Source organism: Salvelinus fontinalis, chromosome 23 (assembly GCF_029448725.1).
Source record: "Salvelinus fontinalis isolate EN_2023a chromosome 23, ASM2944872v1, whole genome shotgun sequence".
NCBI lineage: Eukaryota > Metazoa > Chordata > Actinopteri > Salmoniformes > Salmonidae > Salvelinus > Salvelinus fontinalis.
In genome coordinates, this window is record NC_074687.1 from 33,446,877 (window position 1) to 33,460,822 (window position 13,946).

Below are 13,946 nucleotides of genomic sequence, written 5' to 3' on the forward strand. Positions count from 1 at the left end.
TATAATTGTTTGTGTGTTATTAGTTTAAGTAGACTGTGTTTGTCTATTGTTGTGAATGAAGATATGACCAATTCATGCAGAAATCCAGGTAATTCTAAAGGGTTCACATAATTTTTCTTCCCACTGCATGTCAAACTGTTTTGTTATATTTCGATCTTCTGTGATGTACACTACTGGCCAAAAGTTTTAGAACACCTACTCATTCAAGAGTTTTTCTTTATTTTTACTATTTTCTACATTGTAGAAAGCTTTGCGCATTCTCTCAACCAGCTTCACATGGAATGCTTTTCCAACAGTCTTGAAGGAGTTCCCACATATGCTGAGCACTTGTTGGCTGGTTTTCCTTCACTCTGCGGTCCGACTCATCCCAAACCATCTCAATTTGGTTGTGAAGGCCAGGTCGTCTGACACAGCACTCCATCACTCTCCTTCTTGGTAAAATAGCCATTACACAGCCTGGAGGTGTGTTGGGTCAATGTCCTGTTGAAAAACAAATGATAGTCCCACTAAGCGAACATCAGATGGGATGGCGTATTGCTGCAGAATGCTGTGGTAGCAAGGCTGGGCCTCGAATTCTAACTAAATCACAGACAGTGTCAGCAGCATAGCACCCCCACACCATAACACCTTCTCCTCCATGCTTTATGTGGGAAAAACACATGCGGAGATCATCCGTTCACCCACACTGCGTCTCAGAAAGACATGACGGTTGGAACCAAAAATCTCCATTTTGGACTGCAGACCAAAGGACAAATAATTTCCACCGGTCTAATGACCATTGCTCGTGTTTCTTGGCCAAAGCAAGTCTCTTCTTCTTATTGGTGTCCTTTAATAGTGGTTTCTTTGGAGCAATTCGACAATGAAGGCCTGATTCACACAGTCTCCTCTGAACAGTTGATGTTGAGATGTATCTGTTACTTTAACTCTATGAAGCATTTATTTGGGATGCAATTTCTGAGGCTGGTAACTAATTAATGTATCCTCTGCAGCAGAGGTAACTCTGGGTCTTCCATTCCTGTGGCGGTCCTCATGAGAGCCAGTTTCATCATAGCGCTTGATGGTTTTTGCAACTGTACTTGAAGAAACTTGGCATTTTCCGTATTGACTAACCTTCGTGTCATAAAGTAATGATGGACTGTCATTTCTCTTTGCTTATTTGAGCTGTTCTTGCTATAATATGGACTTGGTCTTTTACCAAATAGGGCTATCTTCTGTATACCCCACCACCTTGTCACAACACAACTGATTGGCTCAAACGCATTAAGAAGGAAAGACATTCCACAAATTAACTTTAAACTAGGAACACCTGTTAATTTAAATACAGTCCAGGTGACTACCTCACGAAGATGGTTGAGAGAATGCCAAGAGTGTGCAAAGCTGTCATCAAGGCAAAGGGTGGCTATTTGAAGAAGAAGAATCTGAGTTTAGATTGACGAGTTACGTTCAGTAGTTCAAAAACATCCGGTGATTTTGCAGAGAGCCACATCAATTTACAGAAATACTCATTATAAATGTTGATGAAATACAAGTTTTATGCATGGAACTTTAGATGCACTTCCCCTTAATGCAACTGCTGTGTCAGATTTCAAAACAACTTTACCGAAAAAGCAAACCATGCAATAATCTGAGGTCGGCGCTCAGAGCCCAATCAAGACAAAAATATATCCGCCATATTGTGCAGTCAACAGAAGTCAGAAATAACATTATAAACATTCACTTACCTTTGATGATCTTCATCAGAATGCACTCCCAGGAATCCCAGTTCCACAATAAATGTTTGTTTTGTTCGATAATGTCCATCATTTATGTCCAAATTCCTCCTTGTTGTTCTAGCGTTCAGTACACTTTCCAAACTCACGACGCGCTTGCAATTCCAGCGGAAAGTACGGACAAAAAGTTTAAAAAGTTATATTACAGTCAGTAGAAACATGACAAACAAAGTATTGAATCAATCTTTAGGATGTTAACATAATTCTTCAATAATGTTCCAACCGGAAAATTCCTTTGTCTTCAGAAGTGCGATGGAACAGAGCTCGCTCTCACATGAACGCGCATGGTCAGCACATGTTCAGCTCATGGTAGACCTTACTCAATCCCCTCTCATTCGGCCCCACTTCACAGTAGAAGCATCAGACAAGGCTCTAAGTGCAACATGACCAATATCCCACTGTATCTTCAATAGGGTCTGAGTTGAAAATCGACCAACCTCAGATTTCCCACTTCCTGGTTGGATTTTTTCGCAGGTTTTTGCCTCCCATAGGAGTTCTGTTATACTCACAGACATCATTCAAACAGTTTTAGAAATGTCAGAGTGTTTTCTATCCAAATCTACTAATAATATGCATATTCTAGCTTTTATGGCTGAGTAGCAGGCCGTTTACTCTGGGCACGCTTTTCATCCGGACGTGAAAATACTGCCCCCTACCCCAAAGAAGTTAACACTTTTTTGGTTACAACATGATTCCATATGTGTTATTTCATAGTTATAATGTCTTCACAATTACTCTACAATGTAGAAAATAGTAAAAAATAAAGAAAACCCTTTAATGAGTAGGTGTGTCTAAGGGTTTCAGAACTGGTGGCAGTGAAGTCAGACGCAGGGGAGCAGAAATGGGTAATAGCCGGAGTAGTTTAATTTCAAAATCAACGGCAACTAAAAAGGACCTACATGGGTACAAAACCCGACGTGCACCAGTAACATAGTGCACAAGCACTTACAAACAAACAATTCCACAGAAGGACATGGGGGGAACAGAGGGTTAAATACACAACACTTAACGAGGGAAATGGAAACCAGGTGTGTAGGAAAACAAGACAAAACAAATGGAAAATGAAAAGTGGCTCGACGATGGCTAGAAGACTGGTGACGCCGACCACCGAACACCGCCCGAAGTAGGAGAGGAAACGACTTCGGTGGAAGTCGTGACAGTGTCCAAACTTTTGACCGGTAGTGTATATAAAGTGTAATATTACCACTATTAGCCCATACACATGCATGGAATAACATAATCACTACCTGGAACAACAGAAAGTCCCCCCAAACAATCTAATGGAAGTTTGCTCTGAAGTGTCTGTCCTATTTGGAAGGACCACCAGAGGGCAGGCTGGGCTCACGGATAGTAGCCCAACAAGGCATATGAGACAAGGCAATTAAACATAGCTGACGGTACTAATGACATATTCTCTTTCCCCTATAAGAGAGAGTATGGAACCAGCAGATAAAGTGGGGAAAACTATCTCTGGAGGATGGCCACCAAGAGAGGGGAGCTATCCACGAAGAACCATTAAGACGGTGACAAACCCGTGACTTTTGTTGTAGTTCAAAGATAATCGTATTGTGTTCCTGTTTCATCTGGAGAAGAAGATGTATGTTTTTCCTTGGGAGATTTTCATTGATTATGTTGGAGTGTTTGTATTGACCAAAATCCCTCAATAGAGAACTGTGTTCAATCAAGAAAACCTACTCCTGGCTCGTTTATTCCACCTTTCCGCTTTAGAGTGACGCCAAAATTACTTGGTCCGCTCACACCTATATCTGAGAGATGTAAGAAAGATCAGGAAACATTTGTTATTTTGTATTTAACCCCTCATTTTTGGCACTAAACAGTCTCTGTACTGTATATACTTCCATAATTTAAAAGAAATGGTACCGGGGGACCTTCAGACGAGTCTAGTGAGTCTTGTGCACATCCTAGAGCAAAAGAAGGTGAGAGTCTCACGTTTCCACAGAGGGATCATATTAGTGCGTAGCCCAAACTGTTTGGACGCTACAGACGATTTTGTGAAAAGAACGATTTTTGGGATGTCTCATGGTCTGACAAACACCTCTCTACTGTAGCTCTGTCAACTTTTACCGCAGATATGGAAATGAGAAATAGGTGGATTGAGACGCATCCAACGCGAAAAAACATCTCTAGCTTAAACTGACGGCTTTTTATGGGGATTTTTGTATTAATCTAATTAGATTTCCACGGCGAGTGAGGACATCAACCTTACTTATCGACCTTAGTAGGGTTAGTTGGTAGGGCATTTTTCTTCCCCTTTCTCCATCCTTTCCCCCTTCCCTTTTTGTGTCACTAATTGTAATGAATTCACATTCCAGAACAGTAGGCGGAAACAGAGTGCTAGATAAGAGAAATTGATGAATAGGGAGGCCGTGACCTGCCTCACACTGCAGTACAGTAGGTGATGGTGTATGCACCTCTCGTTTGCGATCCGCCAATACAATTTTAAAGAAGAAGAATAAGGTTTGCTAGCTAGCCTAGTGTTGGTTAGCTAGCAAACATCCGCTTGCATTTTTGTTGGGCCTACCAACTAGGCTATCTAGCTAGCTAGTTACCATCTAAATAATGGACTTTTCATGCAATCTGAGTTTTCTTGGATTATCTAGCACGCTAGCTAGCTAATTTTCTATCCTTGACTAGCTAGCTAAAGCAGGCAAATATCCTACAATCGTTACTCGCTAGCTAATGTTAGCTGGACTCTATGGTCTTATCTTCCCTGAACCTTGTTCTCAGGGTATTACGTTAGACACACCCAGCATAACAATGTGAACTAGCTACCTACTTGTGTCAACACATTATGAGTAACATGAGTTCCTTTTCAATGTAGCTAAACACTAGCTAACTTTTTGTCGTTAGCAAGCACTGTTATTGCCAGCTGGATAAGACAATAACTAGCTACGTATATACCTAAACTATAAAAATCATGATGATTATAACTAAGGGTAATGTAGAGTGTCTATACTAAATCGTCATACATTGTTCTTCTCTACCACAGACTCTTAGACTCCAGGATGGGAAAATGCTTACAAAAAATAAACAGATGAAGACAGAGTCCGAGACTGAGTTGTCTATTTACCTTGTTACTTGTAATGCTAAAAAGGGAAGAAAAAGGCAATTCTATTTTTCTAAATTAGCCATCTAAGATACTCACCATACTATAGGCTACAGATTTGAGTCACCACTAGAATAGTTATTTTTATGTTATTGAGTCGGACAATATCTTTGTTTAATCAAATTATTAATCTAACAATAAAAATCCTATAAGGTATTTTACGTTGCAATAAAATAGTTTGTAGGTATTTTCACTTGGTACTGAGTAATAAGTAAATATATAGAAATTGCTCATAGGTAACTATAAAGTTACACTTCAGTTTAAATAGTTAAATCCTGTGTAACAACTAGAGACAACCTTGTATTTATTCAGATATTACAGATATATACTCTGTGGTGTATTCGTGTGTTTATTTTCTCACTTGGCGTGCAAAACAGGCCAATCAAATCAAACTGTGCAAACAAACTGAACGATAATGAAGATTTTCAAAAAGACAAAAATCATTTAGCTAGTTAGAGAGACATGGAGACGGAGTAGAGCTATCCAGTGTCTGCGTCTTCTGAAGAAGACGAAGAGAAGCATCTATGGCGGCATTTCAGTGACCAGGGCTCCTTCAAGTACAGTAGAGGCGAGAGTGTAATTATGGAATGCAAGCTGCATACCCAGGATGGCGGAGTTGACTTCCTGCTAAAACAGAGGTAAGATAGCTAGATATGAAAAATAAAAAATGTAGCAGTTAGTAGCTAGCTTTCCTTGCAGCTAAGTTAGCTAACTAGCTGCATGGCTAACCAACAACCAATGATAATAGCCGTTATTATGGATAGCACGTCAGTAATTGAACTAGCTAGCTAATGTTAGCTTGCTTGGTCATGACATACAGTATTTAGAGAGACCTAGGATTTTTAGCTATGCACTTTGTCTGTGTAAATTAGGATAAAGTTCATTTAACTTCTTATGGCTGCAAGCCCGACGTCGGTACACTTATGACAACAGCCAGCTCAAGTGCAGGGAGCGAAATTCAAAATATATATTTTTTAAATATTTAACTTTCACACATTAACAAGTCCAATACAGCAAATGAAAGGTAAACATCTTGTGAATCCAGCCAACATGTCCGATTTTTAAAATGTTTTACAGCGAAAACAGCACGTATATTTATGTTAGCTCACCACCAAATACAAAAAAAGGACAGACATTTTTCACAGCACGGGTAGCATGCACAAAGCCAACCTAACTAACCAAGAACCAACCAAACTAACCAACAAACAACTTCATCAGATGACAGTCTTATAACATGTTATACAATAAATCTATGTTTTGTTCGAAAAATGTGCATATTTCAGGTATAAATCATAGTTTACATTGCAGCTACAATCAGAAATTGCACCGAAAGCAGCCATAATAATTACAGACACCAAGGTCAAATACCTAATTACTCATCATAAAACATTTCTGAAAAATACATAGTGTACAGCAAATGAAAGACAGGCATCTTGTGATTCCATTCCATTTCCGTTTTATTAAGTGTTTTACAGCGAAAACACAATATAGCGTTATATTAGCTTACCACAATAGCCAGAAAGACAAGCCATTTCCCAGTAGCAAAAGTTAGCGATCGTAACAAACCAGTAAAATATATATATTTTTTGACTAACCTTGATATTCTTCATCAGATGACAGTCCTATAACATCAGGTTATACATACACTTATGTTTTGTTCGAAAATGTGCATATTTAGAGCTGAAATCAGTGGTTACACATTGTGCTAACTTAGCTACTTTTTCCACAACGTCTAAACAGCAACGATATTTTTCTGACACGTTTTCTGACACACATATTCTGACCAAATAGCTATTCATAAACATAACTAAAAAATATATGTTGTATAGGAAATGATAGATCCATTAGTTCTTAATGAAATCGCAGTGTTAGAATTCAAAAAAATAACTTAATTACGACATCCAGCTTCGGTATAGCTGAGTACCCCAAAGTTGGGCACCGGCGACAGATATATGAAATAGCATCATAAAATGTTTCTTACTTTTGGTGATCTTCCATCAGAATGTTGGACAAGGTGTCCTTTGTCAAGAACAATCGTTGTTTGGATTTAGAACGTTCATTTTCCCTCTCGATTTAGCAAGCGCACTTGCCAAGTGGCACAAATCTCTCCATGTCAACAAACGGAAGAGAACGGAACATGGCAAAACTCCCGAAGAATTTTCAATAATCTGATGAAACTATATTGAAAAAACATACTTTACGATGATATGGTCACATGTATCAAATAAAATCAAAGCCGGAGATATTAGTCGCCTATAACAGCAGCTAAACAGAAGGCAAATCCATGTCCCCTTTCGCGCTCTCCAGAAAACAGGAAATGGGCGAACACGTCATACAAAGAGCTTGTATTCCACTTCAGACCAAGATAAACACAAAATTTCTTCTCTCACCGCCTCTTGACATCCAGGGGAAGGTGTATGAAGTGCACGTATACTAATACGTATCATGCCCATGTATTGGCAGGAAGTAGAACAAAGCATCGATTTCAGACTTTCCACTTCCTGGTCAGGAAGGTCGTGCGAAATGAGTTCTGTTTGACTCACAGATATAATTCAAACGGTTTTAGAAACTAGAGAGTGTTTTCTATCCAATAGTAATAATAATATGCATATTGTACGAGCAAGAATTGAGTACGAGGCCGTTTGAAATGGGCACCTTTAATCAGAGCTACTCAATACTGCCCCTGCAGCCATAAAAAGTTAAAAGCCAGACTCAGTAAATCCCAGATAGAATCTGGGTCAAATTGTATTCTTCTTTTAGCTAATTATATTTGGTTAGATCATGATGTATGAAATCACACATGATGAGGTATGATCATTATACATGATGACGATGAATGAATGCATCAATCATTAAGGTTAATGTAATGAATGATATGCCTACTTCAACTCTCATTAAGGTTTCATGAACGGCTTCATAAAGGTGTTATGAATACTTATGTAAAGTTTAGGCTTCAGGCCTCAGTTAAAGTAACGATATACCAAGTAAACATACATTTTATGTGATTGAATGTGTCACGATTGTCTTCTTTAAAGAATGTGGACCAAGGCGCAGCGTGTGCAAAATACATCTTCTCTTTATTTTGAAGATGAACACGACACACTTATACAAACTATACAAAAACAACCGTGAAGCTACAAACGAAAGTGCACACACAAGCTACTTACTTTCAACATAGACAATTCCCCACAAACAGCTAAAGCCTATGGTTGCCTTAAATATGGCTCCCAATCAGAGACAACAATAACCAGCTGTCTCTAATTGAGACCCAATTCAGGCAACCATAGACTTTCCTAGATACCTACACTCAACCATAGACACAGCTAGACTTCTATACTAAACATAAACCCAACTACTCTAATAAACCCCCTAAACTTTACAACCACCCTAGACACTACACAAAACACATACATTCCCCATGTCACACCCTGACCTAACTAAAATAATTAAGAAAACAAAGAATACTAAGGCCAGGGCGTGACAGAATGTAATAAATTATGTGATATTGGGCTGTTCTATGATTTCACACAACATCAGTGTCTCTCACAAGTAACGTTTTGTCTACGCATCATCCAAATTGTATTCTGTGTGTGTGTGTCTGAAGTGAGAGAGAACAATAGATGGGTTGGTTTAAATTAATTAATCTTGTTGCATATAACTGTGTGAGTTGACATAATAGGTACAGCGAGACATGAACTCATCTCAACATTAGACATCTTTTTAGGTCTGAGAACATCTGAGAACAATATATATGTAAGGTCTGTGTTTGGGCTATTGTAATCAAATCAAATGTGTTGGTTGCGTACACATATTTGCAGATGTCATCCCAGGTGCCGTGAAATGCTTATGTTTCTAGCTCCAACAGTGCATTAATATCATGGTGTCTACAAGGTGTAGAAAGCGTTCTACAGGGATGCTGGCCAATGTTGATTCCAATGCTTCCCACATCTGTGTCAAGTTTGTTGGATGTCCTATGGGTGGTGGACCATTCTTGATACACATGGGAAACTGTTGAGTGTGAAAAAACCCAGCAGCATTGCAGTTCTTGACACACTCAAACTGGTGCGCCTGGCAACTACTACAATAGCCCATTCAAAGGCACTTAAATATTTTGTCCTTCCCGTGCACCCTCTCAATGGCACACATAAAGTACAGCATCCATGTCTCAATTGTTTCAAGGATAACATCCTTCTTTTACCCATCTCCTCCCCGTTATCTACACTGATTAAAGTGGATTTAACAGGTGGTGACATATGTAAGGGATCTGTAACGGCTTTCATATTCTTCCTCCTCCTCGGACGAGGAGAGGCGAGACGGATCGGACCAATACGCACAGTGGTTAGTGTTCATGATGATTTATTATAACGAAACTTGAACACTGAATTACAAAAACAAATAAATGAAGTGCAGAAACCTATACAGTACCGTGTGGTGAAAACACAAACACGGAAACAAACACCCACCAAAAAACACGTGAAACCCAGGCTGCCTAAGTATGATTCTCAAATCAGAGACAACGATTGACAGCTGCCTCTGACTGAGAATCATACCAGGCCGAACACAAAAATCCCAACATAGAAAATCAACCATAGACAAACCCACCCAACTCACGCCCTGACCAACTAAAATAAATACAAGACAAAGGAAAACAGGTCAGGAACGTGACAGGATCATAGCTTTCACCTGGATTCACCTGGTCAGTCTATGTGTAAGGGGTGTGTACTGGCGGCAGAGAAGTCAGGCACAGGAGAGCAAATAATGTGTTACAATGGCGCAGTTTAATAATAAAAATCACCGTAAACAAAACAATCGAATACAATGGGTACAAAACCCGTCGCACACCAGACATAACATGCACGAGCACTTAAAATAAACAATTCCGGACAAGGACATGGGGGGAACAGAGGGTTAAATACATAACATGTAATCAAAAAGAAAGGAGGACCAAGGCACTCTTCATATAATTAATTAAAATGCCTTTATTAGTATGGCATGTTCAATAGAAACAAAGTTGTTTAAAAACCGACGCGTTTCGGCTGCATGGCCTTCGTCAGGGAGTACAGAAAAAAGAGAATACAATGTCCTCTTTTGAAAGTCTTTTCCAATTAGCCCTAATTAGAAGAGGGAGTGGTTACCAAATTGGACACACCTAGTAAGCAATAATATACACATGAAAAGGTGAAATACTGTAGCTATGTTATCATGAGCATACAACTCCAAGCTAGAAGCATCAGAACACCCAGAGAGGCAGTTCCAACCCTAACCAAGACTGGGAGAAGTGTCCAGAACAAGAAAGCAATATATTCCACAGTACTCCAGATCACAGCAAAACATGAACAACAGTCCAAACATAGCTAGAGGGCAATAGAGCAAAATGTCCACTAGATGACAGCAAATGGACCCATCACGACCCTACAGGAAGGGTGAGAAATCCATATCTTCATTTAAACCAGGGTACTTGGTGGCCTGTAGTTTGTAAATCCAAAAACTTTCCCTTTGGTTTAACTGTTTAAGACGGTCCCCTTTTCCAATAGAGGCCGGAACATGATCAATACCCATAGCTTGTAGGGAGGCAGGGTTACCATGGTGTAAGGACTTGTAGTGCCTTGCCATGGGGTAGTCTTCATTGCCTACCCGTATGGCGTACTTGTGTTCCGTCAAGCGATCTTGAAGGCGTCTCTTTGTCCGTCCAATGTAGAACACCTTGCACTGTGGACATTCCTGTCTATAGATGACATGAGTGGTTAATGGAGTATTACCTCAAGCATTTTATTAACTGCAAAACCACTCATGTCATCTATAGACTGGAATGTCCACAGTGCAAGGTGTTCTACATTGGACGGACAAAGAGACGCCTTCAAGATCGCTTGACGGAACACAAGTACGCCATACGGGTAGGCAATGAAGACTACCCCATGGCAAGGCACTACAAGTCCTTACACCATGGTAACCCTGCCTCCCTACAAGCTATGGGTATTGATCATGTTCCGGCCTCTATTAGAAAAGGGGACCGTCTTAAACAGTTAAACCAAAGGGAAAGTTTTTGGATTTACAAACTACAGGCCACCAAGTACCATGGTTTAAATGAAGATATGGATTTCTCACCCTTCCTGTAGGGTCGTGATGGGTCCATTTGCTGTCATCTAGTGGACATTTTGCTCTATTGCCCTCTAGCTATGTTTGGACTGTTGTTCATGTTTTGCTGTGATCTGGAGTACTGTGGAATATATTGCTTTCTTGTTCTGGACACTTCTCCCAGTCTTGGTTAGGGTTGGAACTGCCTCTCTGGGTGTTCTGATGCTTCTAGCTTGGAGTTGTATGCTCATGATAACATAGCTACAGTATTTCACCTTTTCATGTGTATATTATTGCTTACTAGGTGTGTCCAATTTGGTAACCACTCCCTCTTCTAATTAGGGCTAATTGGAAAAGACTTTCAAAAGAGGACATTGTATTCTCTTTTTTCTGTACTCCCTGACGAAGGCCATGCAGCCGAAACGCGTCGGTTTTTAACAACTTTGTTTCTATTGAACATGCCATACTAATAAAGGCATTTTAATTAATTATATGAAGAGTGCCTTGGTCCTCCTTTCTTTTTGATGACCAATTTACACCTTTTACCAAAGAGCACCTTCTATCTACCAAAATATACTATAGTGTACCTTAGTAGCGCTTCCCTTCCTCCTCTTTCTACATAACATGTAATGATGGAATTGAAACCAGACGTGTGGGAAGACAAGACAAAACAAATGGAAAATAAAAAGTGGATCAATGATGGCTAGAAGACCGGCGACGCCGAACGCCGCCCGAACAAGGAGTAGAACCAACTTCGGCGGAAGTCGTGAAACTATGTCATAGAAAGAGCAGGTTTTCCTAATGTTTGTACACTCAGGTTATTACCTCTCTTCCTTTTTCTATTTATTGCATGTAAAATATCATGTGGAACAACGTTCAGGTAATCTTGGCGAAATTAGCTAAGGTAAACATTTTTATACAAATATAACTACATTATTTTTACTCTGCGTACTTTTTAAACAAACAACGTTTTACTTAAGTCGTTTTTACACCATTAGTTTGCCTTCTACTTTAGTAAAATGTTATCATATAACAGTACATCTACTTAATTAGGATACTTCAGAACTCTTTCCACTTCTGATTATCCCGAGTTGAACTCAGAGTTGATCAAAGTTAACTCGCTCACTCCTCAAATCAAGCACGTATTATAGGTCTCTGGTGTCAGAGTGCATTATCAATGTGTACTGGCATTTAGATACCACATATTACAGCATGATTACCAAAGCTCTTGATGAAATGAAGTAAACAACAATTTGGGTACTACATTTGTTTTTAGAATGCACACCAACCCAATCAAATCCCATAAACACTAAAGTCCTACAATGACATCCTCACACACAGGTCTCTCTTGCAAAATAGTTTTAATCTCAATGACAATAACCTGTAGCGACAGAGGTAAATAAAAATTAACTCATGACACACACTCACCCCATCCGATGAGGGTGAAGCCCCACAGGTACTTTGTGTCAGAGAGGAAGGCCATGAAGATGAGACTATGGAGGTACAGGCCCTCCACTAGGATCCAGTAGTAGTTAGTCGCCAAGAAATAGATGAACATCAGCACTGTCACTTTACACCCAATCTGTAGAAAGAGAGAGAGACAAAGAGGGAGACAGAGACAGTGAGAGAGATAGGGGGAAGAGATGGAGAGAGAGACAAACTCAAAAAAATTGAGAAAGAAGAATGATTAATAAGAAAATTATAATTGCCCAAGGTTTTACTGTCTGAAACTCATCCTTCCAAAACAAATGACTTGTTCTCACTGCAGGTACTTTATAAAGGTCCCTGTTCCAGTTCCCTTCTTCTGTAGAGAGAACTGGTTCTGGTTCTGTGATTTCCTTGTATCAGGGAGGCCTATACTGTCTCAGATGTTGAGACGCATCCCTCACAATTTCAGCGTCTACAAAAGGTCTGTTAGGTGCCAAAGGAAGCTAGAGTCTAAATGGAAATAACAGCGCCCAAGAAACACTATAGACACGTCTATCACAGTGGGAGACAGCGGAAACATTGCAATGTGACATTTCTCTAAATGGCTTCCCTGCCCGCCCACCTTCCAGTAATGCCAAGCCAATCGAAAAGAAAGGGACACATTACTGTTGCTCATTGGCTGCTACCATTGATGACTTCTCTAGTAAACTATACTAGTCATTGATCAGGATTGGGTCAGTGACTTTCTAAATGTCACCCGTTACAGTCAGGGGTTGGTTGGAACTGAAATGATTTTCAAATTGTTTCCTTATGAACAGAACCATATTGGCCTATTGCCTATTTATTGCCTACCTCCCTACTCTCCTACATTTGCACACACTCAACATAAATTCTTTCTAATTTTCTTTTCTTTTGTGTTATTGACTGTACGTTTATGTGTCTCCGTGTTGTTGTTTTTGTCACACTGCTTTGCTTTATCTTGGCCAGGTCGCAGCTGTAAATGAGAACTTGTTCTCAACTGGCCTACCTGGTTAAATAAAGGTGAAATAAAAAATAAATAAATTCGAAGCAGAAGATAAATCTCCTTCAAATGTTGATATGTGGTTGCAATGACAACCAAACACAATTTAATATCACCTTTGAAATACAAAAAATAGCCTATTAACTTGTTAACAAATTATATGTTGGATTCACGTCTTCAACTCAAACAAAAATTAAATATTACAGACACTTTAAAAAAAAATTATGATTACTTCTCGGGAAATAGAAAAATTGAGAAAGGATGTTTGTGAGAATAAAAATACATTGACCCCTTTCTTTTTTGTAAATTACATTCAATTGAGCATAGAAAAAAGGCGCAAGTGTAAGTTTGTTCAACCTGAGCGAGCCTAACCACATGTCAGAGACCCCTATCGGGCGACTTTCAACTTACTCCTGAAAGATGTAATTGTAGAATGCAATTTTGAAATTGGTTAGTGCATCGGCAGTTTTCCTCTTGTCATTGCAGACCTTAGAGAGCAATTTATAACATGCCAATAATGTCCAGA

General features: G+C 39.4%; 1 protein-coding gene across 2 annotated transcripts in view; it reads right to left on the bottom strand.

The window, feature by feature from the left end:
* The window catches only part of LOC129821170 (parathyroid hormone 2 receptor-like), a 113,037-nt gene that overhangs the window by 42,349 nt on the left and 56,742 nt on the right, over positions 1 to 13,946 (bottom strand). For both annotated transcript variants that reach the window (XM_055878516.1, XM_055878517.1), the window contains exon 7: positions 12,400 to 12,553. In XM_055878516.1, the coding sequence (XP_055734491.1) occupies positions 12,400 to 12,553 (154 nt within the window). The remainder of the gene's footprint in view (positions 1 to 12,399; positions 12,554 to 13,946) is intronic.